General features: G+C 45.3%; 2 protein-coding genes across 8 annotated transcripts in view; both read left to right on the top strand.

The window, feature by feature from the left end:
- Window positions 1-9,917, top strand: part of ADGRF2 (adhesion G protein-coupled receptor F2) — a 38,504-nt gene extending 28,587 nt beyond the window's left edge. The window contains exons 7-11 of one of the 2 annotated variants that reach the window (XM_044917496.1): window positions 190-231; window positions 3,572-3,631; window positions 6,049-6,125; window positions 7,169-7,175; window positions 8,975-8,994. In XM_044917496.1, the coding sequence (XP_044773431.1) occupies window positions 190-231; window positions 3,572-3,631; window positions 6,049-6,096 (150 nt within the window). In that variant the 3' untranslated portion in view covers window positions 6,097-6,125; window positions 7,169-7,175; window positions 8,975-8,994. Of the gene's footprint in view, window positions 1-189; window positions 232-3,571; window positions 3,632-6,048; window positions 6,126-7,168 lie in introns of both variants that reach the window. The other variant, XM_021692082.1, reaches the window with a different exon arrangement.
- Window positions 9,918-10,575: 658 nt separating this feature from the next.
- Window positions 10,576-13,555, top strand: part of ADGRF4 (adhesion G protein-coupled receptor F4) — a 58,120-nt gene continuing 55,140 nt past the window's right edge. For 5 of the 6 annotated variants that reach the window (XM_021691972.1, XM_021691975.1, XM_021691971.1 and 2 more), the window contains exon 1: window positions 10,576-10,885. In XM_021691972.1, coding sequence (XP_021547647.1) covers window positions 10,796-10,885 — 90 coding nt within the window. In that variant the 5' untranslated portion in view covers window positions 10,576-10,795. Of the gene's footprint in view, window positions 10,932-13,555 lie in introns of all 6 variants that reach the window. The other variant, XM_021691974.1, reaches the window with a different exon arrangement.

Below are 13,555 nucleotides of genomic sequence, written 5' to 3'. Positions count from 1 at the left end.
GAAGATGCTCAGTCAAAATTCGTCAAATGGATGAATCTAGGTGTTGTGACCTTAAGAGAGTCAAAGATTTAATAAATTGTTTTTAGTTTAGGTGGTTTTGTTTTGTTTTGTTTTGTTTTTTTACCAGAATAGGAACTGATGAGTACTGGTATTTAAAATGGCTCTTCTTCCCTCTTCTGTCTTTCTCAGGGCTTCTTCATCTTGGTGTTTGGAACAATCCTGGATCCCAAGGTATTGTAAATTCTTCTCCTTCTTCTTTTCATTATCAGTACTTGGCCCTTAAATCCTCACTTGTAAAGACCACTTATTGAGCATCTTTGACCTCAATCATTTGCACGCGGCATCACTCTTCTTTATGATGCAAGTAAAATCGACCCTCTGGCAAACTCCTGTGGAGCTGAGCATTTTATGTACGTCAGCTCTAACCCTTAAAACGATCTTGGGTATTCTTATTTTCAGTTTTATGGATGTGGACACCGAGACTCAGAGTGATTAAACTTGCCCATGAGCTCTACAGAAACCCACTCTAACAAGTTGAAGCCGAAAGAGGATTTATTAAGTCTCATATCATCTTTGGGAAGGGCTCTCTGGCTTGGAGGCTCAGAGGCTACATGCCAGGGACAATTCCCAATCTAGAGCACAGAACTAGACCTCGGTGCCCCTCCCACTTCCCTGGGCACAGATAGCACAGCTCACCAGGCTGAGCTAGAATTGCTGTTCCTATTGTCTTGGAGGTCGCCGCCCCCTAGCCTGTTGGGGTCCACTGGCACCTGCTTGTTTGCACTGTCATGTCTGATTGGCTGAGTCCAGGTCGGATGGCTGCACCTCCGCAGCAGGGGAGGTTGGGACAGTGAGTTCCACCCTAAAGAGCAGGCGACTCAGGGAAGGGAATTTTCCAATTGCAGATTGAGTGTGTATAGGTGGTGAAACGAAACATGCATGAAATATCAAAAAACGAAACATGCACGAAATATCAAAAAACGAAACATGCATGAAGTATCAAATGTTTCCTCAGGCTTCTGAGATCACCCTCTTTCCTTTTTTTTTTTTTTTTTTTAAAGATTTTATTTATTTGTTTGACAGAGAGAGATAGTGAGAGATAGTGAGAGCAGGAACACAAGCAGGGGGAGTGGGAGAGGGAGAGCAGGCTTCCCGCTGAGCAAGGAGCCCGATGCGGGGCTCGATCCCAGGACCCTGGTATCATGACCTGAGCCGAAGGCAGACGCTTAACGACTGAGCCACCCAGGCGCCCCCACCCTCTTTCCTTTGTACTGTGCTGCCTCCTAGAGTGAGCAAAGTAAACAACTCTCTCAAATGTAGATGCAAACACCTTCACTGCAGGGTTGATTTTTAATTAATTAATTAATTAACTCTATTATTAAGTTAATAGCTGAGGTTTATGAAAGAGGTATTTCACACTGGTCCTTTATCTTGTTATTAGAATAACATATCGACCTAATAAAAATTATTTAGAGGTGGTAGAGTATTAGTGTTTCAGTCTTTCTATTTCTGTGTACTAATTCTGCGCCACTGGGGGAGTTCCTTAATTCTCAGGAACTCAGATCCTCCAAATGGAAAGCAGAGATAATGATGATTTTCCTGCCTCTTCTGCTAGATCCTGGTAAAGAACAAATGTGATTTTGCAAGTGACAAACACAGAGAGCGTTTAAGGTAGTACACAGTTGTATACCATATGATTATTTTTTTTATTAATCATAATACCACAACTAGTATTTATTGTCAAAGCATCAGCAGCAGCATTATTACTTATTAATTTACCAGGTGTCATGAGATGTGCAAAGAACTCTAAGACATAGAACTTTCTATCAAGATCAAAACCTCTTACATTTAACATTATAGTGTAAAAGGTCAAGATTCAAAGATGTCACAGGACCATACATGATTAATTGACATAAAGTTGTTTATGCCAGTAATCCTCACATTTTTTTTTAGGATCAGTAAAAGGCAGTGAACATATGTCCCCAGATGGGTTTATTATCAATTTACAAAGTATGTATTTTGCACGTTATGAAACATAAAATTTAAAAAGGATGAGAAAGAAAGAGATGTAAATAGAAGGCCCAGGTTGTCTCCCCATATCCCCATGGACCCTTGAGTGCACAGCCCCCAAGTCCCAGGGAGTGCTTCTCCCCCTTTGGATCCTGTGTGTGACAAAGAATACCGCATTTTCTGGGAAGCGTGAAGTCACTCTGAGCTGGAGGAGTTTGGTACCTCTTAACTGTGAAGGCCTTGGAAGGTGAATGACATTTTATGAAGTAGAAGGGAAGATGGAATAGAAATAAGACAGCGCCTGCATTCAGCACGAGAGATGTAGGGAAAATGACAGGTTGGTCTGGAGTCTGGGCACATGAAGTCAAGTCTCAGTTCTTCTCAGGAGTCAACTGACTTAGGATGTCACTTCATCTCCTGCTCTTACTGTCCTCAGTTGTAAAATGGAAATAATAGTATCTATTTTACAGGATTATTTCTTGAATAAAATGAGACGATAGGCATGAAAAGTGCTTTAAAGAGTTTTTAAAAAAATGTATGAATATAAAACAAAATATAATTTAAGAAACAAGATGTATTTGATATATTAATAAATTACTTAATATATAAGCATGCCTTATTAACATTATATTAATTTATATTATTATATATCATGTTAGTATTAACATACAATATATCATATATTATTTATATTATTTAGTACATAAGCATGCTTTATTAGTATATTAGATCAATTTATATTATTATTGATTACATTAACATACAATATATAATTATATATGTGATATATTATTTAATATGTATTAAATATATTTACATTTCATATTTATATTTATGTGAAATCTATTTAATATATATTTAAAAAAACAAAATATAATTGTTACTTATTACTCTTATTTTCTTCATTCCATGGACTTTTGCTGTGTTGCATAGGATTTTTTTTTTTTTTTAACTATGGATTGGCCTCTAGAAAGGGTTGGTTTTTTTTTTTAAAGTTTTTTTTTTTTAAAGATTTTATTTATTTATATGAGAGAGAGAGAGCATGAGCAGGGGCAGAAGGGCAGAAGGGCAGAGAGGCAGAGGGAGAGAGAGAGAGAGAGAAGCAGGCTCCCCACTGAGCAGGGAGCCTGACGCGGGGCTCCATCCCAGGACCCCGGGATCATGACCTGAGCCAAAGGCAGACGATTAACCGACTGAGCCACCCAGGTGCCCCTAGAAAGGGGGGCTCAAATAACAGGCAAGCTATGGGAAATGTCTAACTATTCAAGTGCTCCAAAAACCCACTCCCAAAGTGAAATCAAAGATTCCTCCAACTTGGGGCAAACTGTATTTCGTAGCCACGGGTTCTACCCTCTGAGTCGGAGTCTCCTGTGCCAGCCTCATGTCCTTATGTCTCTCCCTCTCCCCACCTTCTCCTGAAGCACTCCTCCCAGTTGCTCACCCCACACATCCCACTGCCAGGGCCTGGCTGGTCACACACTCTCTCAGCAGAGTGTTCGCCCGGCCTGAGCACCTGTGTTGACTTCTCATAATCTTTTAACTCCTTTTGTTCTCTCTCCAGATAAGAGAAGCTTTGAAGAGTCGAGTAACTTCTGCAAAATGGGTCTCCAGAATATCTGAGGTAAAGCCTTCATACTCGTTATTGCATGTGGAGGGTTCCTAAAACTGTCACCCCAACACTCTGTGGTATGGGTGTTTCCAAAGTGCCCCGTGAGCACCTCTTTGAGCTGCTCCGATTCTTTCTGGAGTAGTGGCACCATAGCCAAAGAGAGGAAAGCAGACTTAGATGCATTCAGAAGAGAGTGGCCAGGCAGGGGATGGGGGTGGGGGCTTGCTGCGGGGGGCAGACCTCAACCTAGGCAGCAGGGGAGCAAGCCCCCACCCAAGCACAGAAATGAGAGCAGAGAAAATCTGATCTTCCTGTGACAGCCTGCTCCTTCTCTCTGACTCCAGTTGGCTGAGCCACATACAAAGTGAGGAAGTCCAGGGAAACAAATTCTGCAGCTACACAAAGAACTTCCCAATAGCTTGATTTTCAAGAGGGGCTGGTTGCCACGGTTACTGGAGAGGTAAAGGAAGGCTGGGGCCGGCTCAGCGGTGCGGTAGAGAAGGCTCTCCAGTCTAGTAGCATACACGCCCTTTCCTTGACCTTTACTCGCACAGTGCAGAAACCAGGTATTGTTATGCCAAGCTCCGACCCCTCAGCTGTTCTGAGTGAGGGAAACACGGGAAAATGTTTGGATGGCAGCAGAAGGGGCATCAGGGTTGGCCCAGGGGACATTCCCAATCACAAGAGAAGAGGCAATGTGGAGTTTCGCACGCCAACATTGGATGGGATCCATACCCACAGTAGGGCCACACCCTGTGGCCCTGAGTAGCAGCACTGCCCCACCCCATATCCCTTGCCCCTCTAGTCTCTCTTTTGATTTCCTTCATCCCCCTTTTACCTTCCCTTCTTGCTCTTCCCTTTATTTTCCTAGGTCCTTTGGTGTTACTCCTACCCAAACTTGGTCCTTGGTCTCCAAACCTGGGGGATGGTTGACCCCTCCATATCCTTTCCAGCTGAAATTTTAAAAAGCTACGTTTTACTGAGAATAAACATCAATAGTGATTTAAAGCAGTGGATCTCAACCTTAGCCAAAGATTGCAGTCAGGTAGGCAGCTTCCAATCGTGTTGCCCGAGTCCCACCCCTGGAGAGTCTTACTGGATTGGTGTGCGGTGTGTCTGGGAATTTTACAAGCTCCCGGGGTGGTTCTAATGTAGTCGAGGCTGGGACCCTCTCATCCACGCCTTCCTGAAGTACCTAGCATTGTACATGTTTGCTCTAACCAGACTGCCTGGCAAAAGTACACCGCCCCCCCTCCAACCACTGCCTCACTGGTCTGCCTGGTGCTCTTCCAGAGGCTGGGCGCTTGCAATCCCTTCCAATTTGGCATGGCTCCTTTCTGATGGGATTTCAGTACGATCCATCCAGCCATACAGGGCTACTCCGCCCTTCAGTGCTATCCAGAAATAGTCATTTGGCCCATTTCTCTTGGTGCTTTTACATAAAAGATAAGTCAAGATTATACCCAGAACTTTATTATCAGTTTGTTTGTTGTTGGAGTCCGTGGTTTTCAATGCGGGCTGCACCTTAGAAACACCTAGAGAACTTTTAAAAAATACCACATACACCCAAGAAAATTTAAACCAGAAACTCTTGGGGGTAGGGCCTGTCACTTTTTAAAAATTTATTTATTTATTTATTTTTAAAACTCCCCAGTGAGTCTGATGAGCTGCCAGGGCTATGAACCACGGGTCTAGGAACTGGGTAAATTTATGCTAACTTCTTGCAGTCCTTCCTCTGCCCACTAGCTTTAGGCTCTTGCAAGTCAGTTCCCCCTCAGAGGAAGGAGGCTTATCATCTGTCTTCTCTCCTGCCTTGTAGACCTGGGCTCCCTGTGTAGCAACCTCCCACAGGCCAGACTGAACTCTGTCCCCTCACAGTACCTGCCTGTGGGGTGTCAGTCCTGGCTCCCCATACCCAGGATACGAAATGTGCTTGTCTGAGTTCTCTTTACATCCAGTGTGGTGCGTTAGTCTATGCTCATGTGGGGATCATCCCACCGGCAAGTTAACGCATTGCCTGTCTTAAGCAACATTTCCCGAAAACACAAGGCTGTTTTAGACTCGGGTGCATTATAAAAGGATGACTGTAACATGGAAGGTTCCAGCAGGCCAGCTGAGGAGAGCTGTTTGAGGGCTAGGAGGCATTCTAGTGTTGCTTGGTCTCTCCACGCCACTCACCTGCCTCCTCCCACCTCCCTCCCACACTAGAGACCCCTCAGGCGAGAAAGCCAGGCCAGGCTCCGGTGAAGGAGTCCTCACACCAGCCTGTTCCCATGTTGTCAGCAGTGCTAATATAAAGCAGGAGGGGTTGGAGTGAAAGGATAAAATCAATTGCTGTAGGTCACCATTCTCTATGTGCTTTGAATAATTGTGATAATCGAAAACGGACTAATGATGATTAAGTGCAATTGTACTTTTGTCATCAACAGAACCTTTCTACTGATTTCTCTTGTCACCCCACCAAAGGGCCAAGCTAACAAACCTGGCCATACTCCTAACTTGGGAGGTGAGTGCGAAGGAAGGGGGTTCTCAAAGACATGCCATCTGTATGACCTTTCTTTTAAAAACAGCACAATGTGAGTCGTGATTAGGAATGATTTCCTCACTGGCAGTGAGCAGAGGTGCCAGTTCTCTGTGGCTGCCGCCCCCTCGCCTCTCTAGTCCCCCATCCCCAGGGCGTGAGATCAACAATATCTGCACATATCCCACTGTGGCGCCTCTCTTTCCCTAGTGTGAAAAGATCAAGGAATTATCATAAACATTATCTGTGAGAGACCTCAGGGATAATGTAGAAGTTCATTCACTTTTGAGGTAATGTCTGAGAGAGAGAGACACAGAAACAGAGGGAAGGGGGAAACAGAAGTACAGAGACACTGAGGGGCGTGGTGACTCTGGGTTGTAAGAGAGCCACCCAGATATGTGGACATGTGCAGACAAGTCTTCCAATCCTCTGTGTCCGTGTCTCTATAGATCTAGAGAGAGAAGATCAGACAGGGAGATGGAGACACCCACCACAGGATACCCACATTCACAGTGAGTCAGAGAGACACAGAGAGAGGCCAAGGGTTACAGAGAGAGACCCAGAAAAATACAGAAAGAAACAGAGATGTATAGAGAGACTGAGGCTCACTCAGAAACACACAGAGAGTGACAGAGACAGAGCAGAGGGAGATGCAGAGAGAGGCGCTCAGAAATCCAGACAGACCCTCCCTCCCCCCACCCCAGTGCATCGGGGCTCCAGTATGCCGGTGTGGCCGAGACTTTCTGTGGCAGCCCAGGGCCTTGTACAAAGAGAGGGGTCTTTTCCAAGAGGAAAGGAAGTGGTCCAGCTTACAGAAAGACAAGGTTTGTAATTCAGTGTTTGTAGGCAACAGAAAACCAGCCTATTCCCTGGATTCCAGAGTGACTTAAAAGACTCCCATTTGCCCAGGGGACTCGACCCAAAGGGGCTTATTGTTCCAGAAAGAGTGAGCCCATAATGCAGCTGTTGTGAGGCTTTGGGTTCTTGCTGCTTGTACATTAAAGTTGTGATTTTCTGTTCTTGAGAAGGTCATACGTTCCAGGAATGGCAGAGCCCTGGGAAAAATGTGCTTCTTCCCGTCTTCTTGCCTCCGGGGAGTATGAAGGAAGCCTCCCATGCTGTGGTGCTGATGGAAGAGTGCATGAAGTATGGGAAGGATGGAAGTCCCCCCTGGCTAAGCTGTTCTTCGCTGCTAAACATTTCTCCCCAACAACTGTCAACATACATGCATATATGCCATGCCAGGCATCCACAAGGGAACAGAAAGACAAAATGAGCTGCAGCAGGACCTTGGTCCTGTTGGAGCCTCCAGCTCCATGCTGTCAGGTTATGTTTATCCTCAGGACGAGAGTCTGGTTCATCTTGGCCAAGGTGGCCTGGGATGTCACCTGGCTGGTTTCTGTGGGTTGCTAAGGAGGGGCCCTCATGAATAGTCACCAAGAGTTGGGCTGACTCTAAGTAGGTCATTGCTGGTTCTGTGTACAAAAGGAATCCAACTGCCAGCATAGTCCACCTGTCCAAATTTAAATGGATTGCACAGTTAGCCTGGCTTGGGCTTGGAGGAAAGTTGGCCGTGAGCCAAGTGAAAACAGAGCTTCTGAACCAGAAAGTTGCTCGTTGTAAGTTATGGAGCCTGGAGCCTGGAGCGATGGGTCATTGCTAATCCAGGCTTGAGCCAGAGCTAGAAACCCAAGTCTGCAGGCTTCCAGCTCTGGACTTGCTCCTCAAGACATGGAACCACTGAGGGACTCTGTCTACTCTGATGATGTAAGATTAACCCTCACCAACAATATGTTTTTTTGAAACCAGTGATGAGGAAGGGAGACTATCATATTTCAAGTACAGAGCTGCTCATTTTCTTAACCTTGTAGGTAAACAAATTCGATGTTCAAACAAGGAGCCCCCCGATAGGAGAGCAGTACAATAGGTAGAAGCTCCTTTGGGGGTGGGGGGGGAGCTCTTTTATAAAGCAGGCACCCAGGCTGATGCATCAGAAGGAAATGAGTGGATAAAGGAAAAGGGGGCAGTGAACAGCCCCTAATTATCCTACCAAGAAGCCAGTGTTAATGATGTTACATTACAAAAGGGAAAGTGAGACACACTTTGTGAATGAGGGGGTCTCTCTCTTCCTTTTTTAATGTAAAAAACTTTCTCTAAGTAAGGAAGCTTGAAAAAGCAAAAAATATAAGAAGTCAATCAGAAGGTAGAAAAATACACCAACTTGCAGGTAAGTCATCTTTCAAGTGGCATTGCTTATCTTGCGACAGCAGTCACATTTTTCTCAAATGAAGTCAGAAAGGGATTTTAACTTGACATTTCCCTAGTTATTTCTGTCGAGTCTCTTCTAGGGAAGGGAGTGGGGCAGGCACAGTCCTGGTTTTCATAACGCGGAGATCTCAGTACAAAGAAATGGGACTTACCCAGAGTCAGTATATTGAAATGAGGATGGAATCTCATGAAGCCAAATAGTTATAGGATTAGAAATCTGGAAAAACTTTAGAAAGGACTGGGTCCAATGGCCTCATTTTATAGATGGGAACTCTGGGCATGAACAAGAGAGAGAGACTGGTCTTTCATCTGTATGTGCATTAAGCAGGGAACAGTCCCATCTAGGATGAAGGCATGCTTTACTCAGATGCAGAGCACTTCCTAGGATGGGATGGCAGTAAAGGCATTTGGCCTTGGGATTATTATTAACCAAGAAAGGGCCCATGGATGCTAACAGAGAAACTCCAGAAGTTTTTGGAAATCCCTTGAAGAAGTTGTGCCCTCTCTCCTGCAGCCCACAATTCAGTCTGTCCCCTCCTGAAAGATGTCTGAACCGCACGTTTAGGGTTCCAGGAATGGCAGAGCCTTGGGAAAAATGGAAAGGAGGTCCATTCCACTAGGGAAGACCCCAAGTGGAGACATATTCAGTGCCCTGCTCACACCTCACCAAGGAAGTGACTTGGTCAGGTGGCTCAGGGAGAAACTGGTGCTACCAGTGTCTAAGGCTGATGCGTGGTTAGACACTTAAGACATGATGATTCTTGAGAAAGTTATTTAAATTCCTTAGACTTTGATTTTCTCTACCGTACATTGAAAAAAATAGAGTCTACCTCATAAGGTTGTTGCAAAAATTAAATGAATACGTGTAGGTAAAATACTTAGAATAGTATTTGGCCATTGAAATGTTAGCTGTCTTTGTTAAAGTACCTGTGAATTCACGTACATACACAGACCCAAGCAAACACACAGGCGTGGCCTTGTGCAGGAGTTTTGACATTGACACCCTCATGGAAGTTAGTTCATTGACTTCTAAATAAAAGAATTAAGCATTTGATTCAGTCTGTTCAACATCAGGGGGATCAGCCAGCAAAATCTGCTGAGCTTATCATTGGACAGTTCTCTCATTCAGTGTTACTGTGGTTGTAATACAGAGTCCCCTGCCTGGGAAAGACTCTGGGGTTCTATTCAGGGCACACTGTGTCTGAGCTCTGCTTCGCTTTTCGCCTTCTCTGTGAAGTCTTCCCTGATGAGTCCATCCAGAAGTGCTGATGGTCCCCACCTGATTCCTATAATAGTTATAATCTGTGCCACTCACTTTATATTTATTGTGTTTTATTGTTTATTTACCTTTAATCTTTTGGTGTGCAAATATTTTCTTTCTCAGATAAGACTGTAAACCTTTGGGGGTAGGGTTACTCGCTTGATTTGCTGACTACGTTACTCCCTTTTGTATGCCCGAAGTGCAGAGCAGGTGTGTTGCACAAAGAACATGTTCAATAAAGGCCTCTGATTACACAACCGCAGGATTGATGATACTGGCTTTTCCAGTTCCCAAATGACCCGGCACTCAACTAGCAACCTCAGGAGAAATGACCTATTTCCACAAATGTGGCCTCCTTAGTTGTCATTATCGTAAAGATGTAACAAAATTGCCTTTCCCTTATTTCTCCTTCATGTCAACACTTCCCCTGGTGATATTGAAATGGAGGTTTGCCTTAGGTTCTGGGGCTCGGACACTAGGATCCGGATGTGTGGGCTTTGGTGGTGAGAGAGGAAATCCAGCCGGGCTACCGTCAGAAATCAGACCATGTGAAGTTTCCTGCAAGTTGAGACTGCACCTTCTGCATCTGAATTGCCCCCGGTCATGGCCCGAGGCTCAGTAAGAACTCTTGGCCCAGTTATTAAAAAATAAAACGAAAATCTCTTTGGCGTAAGGTAGGGATTAGATCACGATTTACGGATCCATTTGCTAGCCAGTTTTTCCCCAAGTTCAGCACCGACACAGGCAAAACTCTGGTAGCCCTTAAAACTCAGCATCCACAGTGGCCCGCCCACCTTTGCATTTTATCCCCTGTGTTCTAATTACACCGGGGCGGTAGATGCAACCCGGTCTCATGTGATCGTCTGAGATAAAGATGGGGAATTAAAGCACAAACAGTGACTCATTATAATGGCTTTACTCTAGACAGGAGAAACCTGTAATTTCTCTTAGGCGTGCTTGATGGACCCATCGTGGAGTGAATCACAGACTTACACAGGCCTTGAAACCCCGGGCGGTTTCAGATAGGCTTCTCACAATCGGTGGCTGGTTTGCACCGGGACCTCTTGGATTTCCCTTTCAAAAATGGAGAAGAGGTATCACAGGGGCTGAAGGGGGACCATGGGAAATGCAAAGGCAGGCACTCGTGATGGTGGGGCCCAGCGGCCGGACGCTCGGTGCCGACTCTCCCTCTGGGCTGCTAGCTTTCCTGCATGAGGTGAGTACACATGCCAGGACCAAACCTTCCTCCGACTGAAGACCAGGTTGGTATTGCATGTGTTCCGGAATGGGGAAAATGTGTGATTTATGGTGGTATCCTCTGGAATGCTTGATTCTGCAGGAAACTTTCCTGACATTATTTAGAAATTGGCTAGCTCAAGGTTAAAGTATGTCCTAGATCTCTTTTACATTTGTTTTTCTTTAAAAGGTCATTTGTCAGGATCTAATTGCTCCCTCCTAGGAGTGAAAATGCAAAGCACTTTGTCAGGCAATTGGACTCCATTTTCTGATTGTGCCTTTGCTTGATAAAATGGATAAATAAACCAGCTTTCAATTCCCTTCCTTTAGGCTGAACGTAAAGTTGTATATATATTTTGATAAAGCATTCGTTAGTCGTTTCTTAATATAGTGGGGCTGACAAAGCTGTCTTTATATCAACTTAAAAGGAAACATTTCCTCCAGTGACGGCTAAAACCTTTTTGCGAAGGCATCTACCCTTGTTTTGAGTGGTCTACCGTACCATTTAATCACCCATATTCCTTGTCCTCTGAGGACAATTGCGGCCTTTTAGATGTGTATCGTAAAGCGCTCTTTTGTGTGTGTGTCAGCATTCCAGTGAGCTTTCTTCCTGGAGCCGAGCAATTGCCCAGTTTACCAATTACTTTAAAATCGTGTAAGTCTCAAGATAGCTGGTGAGAGGCTAGATAGCTTCCAGCTCTGAAATCATGCGATTCTTCAAACATAACAGTATTCGAACCAGACTGCCATTCTCAGAAAAGATACTGAGCTACAAAGAGATTGGCTGGAAGCCATCTAAAATAGCCCAGGATAAGATGCTTCTGATTCTTTTTTTTTTTTTAAGATTTTATTTATTTATTTGAGAGAGAGAGAATGAGAGAGAGGGGGGAGGGTCAGAGGGAGAAACAGACTCCCTGCCTAGCAGGGAGCCCGATGCGGGACTCGATCCAGGGACTCCAGGATCATGACCTGAGCCGAAGGCAGTCGCTTAACCAACTGAGCCACCCAGGCGCCAGATGCTTCTGATTTTAATAGATCTTTTCTATCTTTCTTTCCCGCAAGCCTCTTTATGAAACAGCTCTTCCATGGCAAGGGACAACTGGTAAGAGTGACTGAATCCATTCTGTTACTGAGGCCAAGCAACAAACAACTTGGTTAGCCGTCTGACTCTATAATCAGAGCTCTAATTACCCCAGCGGAGTAGACAGAACGGACGGTTATGAAATTCAGCTGAGGGGAACAAAACACACACACCCCAACGTGTGGGTCAGCAGACTCTAAGTTCCTCACCCTCAGTTAACCTTTCTGAACTGGGCCTTCCCATCAAAGGGATTGGCCAACGAATGTGAGGTGAGTTGCTGCTTAGAAGGTGAGCCAACAAGTGGAAGGGGCCCTCCCTCTCACGTTGGGGTGAAGTTCATGGAGGGCAATACTTTGGGGTAGTGTCCACTTCGTGGGCAAACATCCTAGTCCAGCTTGCCTTGGGGTGTTCTGTGTGGAGGGGTTTGAGAGATCATGGCTTCCCATGCATTCCTTCCTTCCTGACTATGGTTACCGTTCCCAGGCTGTACCCTTTTTAATTTGCTTTGAGAGTTCTGATGCTAGCCCTCGCACACCGTGTCCAGGCAGGTGGGGAGTGCTTCAGTTCCATGACTCATAGCCTACAAACCCATTCTAGCGCAGATCAGAAACAAGCTCTGGGACCCAGGCAGACTAATTCCAACTCATTCAGAAACCCAGCTCTTAGTACAAGGGAGGTGGGACGAGTAGGAAATGGTTGTCCAAACAGCTGGGGTCTTATAGGTCTGTCCAAGAAAGTATCTTGTGAGTTTTGACTGTGGAGACAGGGCAGAAAGGATGCTCGTGCTGCCATGCCCGGGGCAGACTCACTCATCTGACGTGGCGTTGTCTCTTGCCGAACCTAGATAGGACCTCACAATCTTTTGGCACAGAGGCTCCAGGTAGTATAACAAAGAGGTAGGCTGGGAGCATGTCTACTTAAATCACCGGGTTCCAAAAGGATCTAGAGTACCACACATGCTCACCTTTCCCTCTAAGATAGAGAAGTTGCCTTGTGATTTTAAAACAAAAACTTCAGAAGTTGGTATCATTCTCTGTGGGGGCCATTCATTTATTCAACACACGCTGACTGGGTAGCTATTATGTTTCTTACACTCTGCTGGGTGCTGGGGACAGAAAACTAGCCCTTCCTGTTCACCTCCTAATGACAACCTGATTTTTTTTTTTTTTTTTTTTTTGGTCTATTCTGCTAGGTGAGGGCCAATTTCTCTCAGGCTCTGGGGCTGGAAGCACTAAGTCTTGTGCTCTGTTGACCCCTTATCATCAGGGCTTAGAGCACAGGCAGTGGTGTGGGAGGCATCCCTTGCTGAGAATTCCCTGGGGAGGGACATCCTGAGCCACATGACCTCTGGGACCCTGAAGTCTAGCTACATTGTCCTCCCAGCCTCAGGGGCCACCGAGGGTTATTCTCTCTCTCTCTCTGAAGTAATCACTCTATTAGAGCAGAGTCTGGCTTCCATTCGGTGGCCTAGAATTGCTGTTCATTATCAAGTGAAAGACAAAAGTGGATGGTAGTGGGCAATTCACACTTTTATGAGGACGCAGGGAGGGAGAGAGAGGCAGGTTGGGG

The sequence above is a fragment of the Neomonachus schauinslandi genome, chromosome 8 (genome assembly GCF_002201575.2).
Source record: "Neomonachus schauinslandi chromosome 8, ASM220157v2, whole genome shotgun sequence".
Lineage (NCBI taxonomy): Eukaryota > Metazoa > Chordata > Mammalia > Carnivora > Phocidae > Neomonachus > Neomonachus schauinslandi.
The sequence above is the reverse complement of the archived record's forward strand: the minus strand, read 5'-3'. Positions and strand labels throughout refer to the sequence as shown.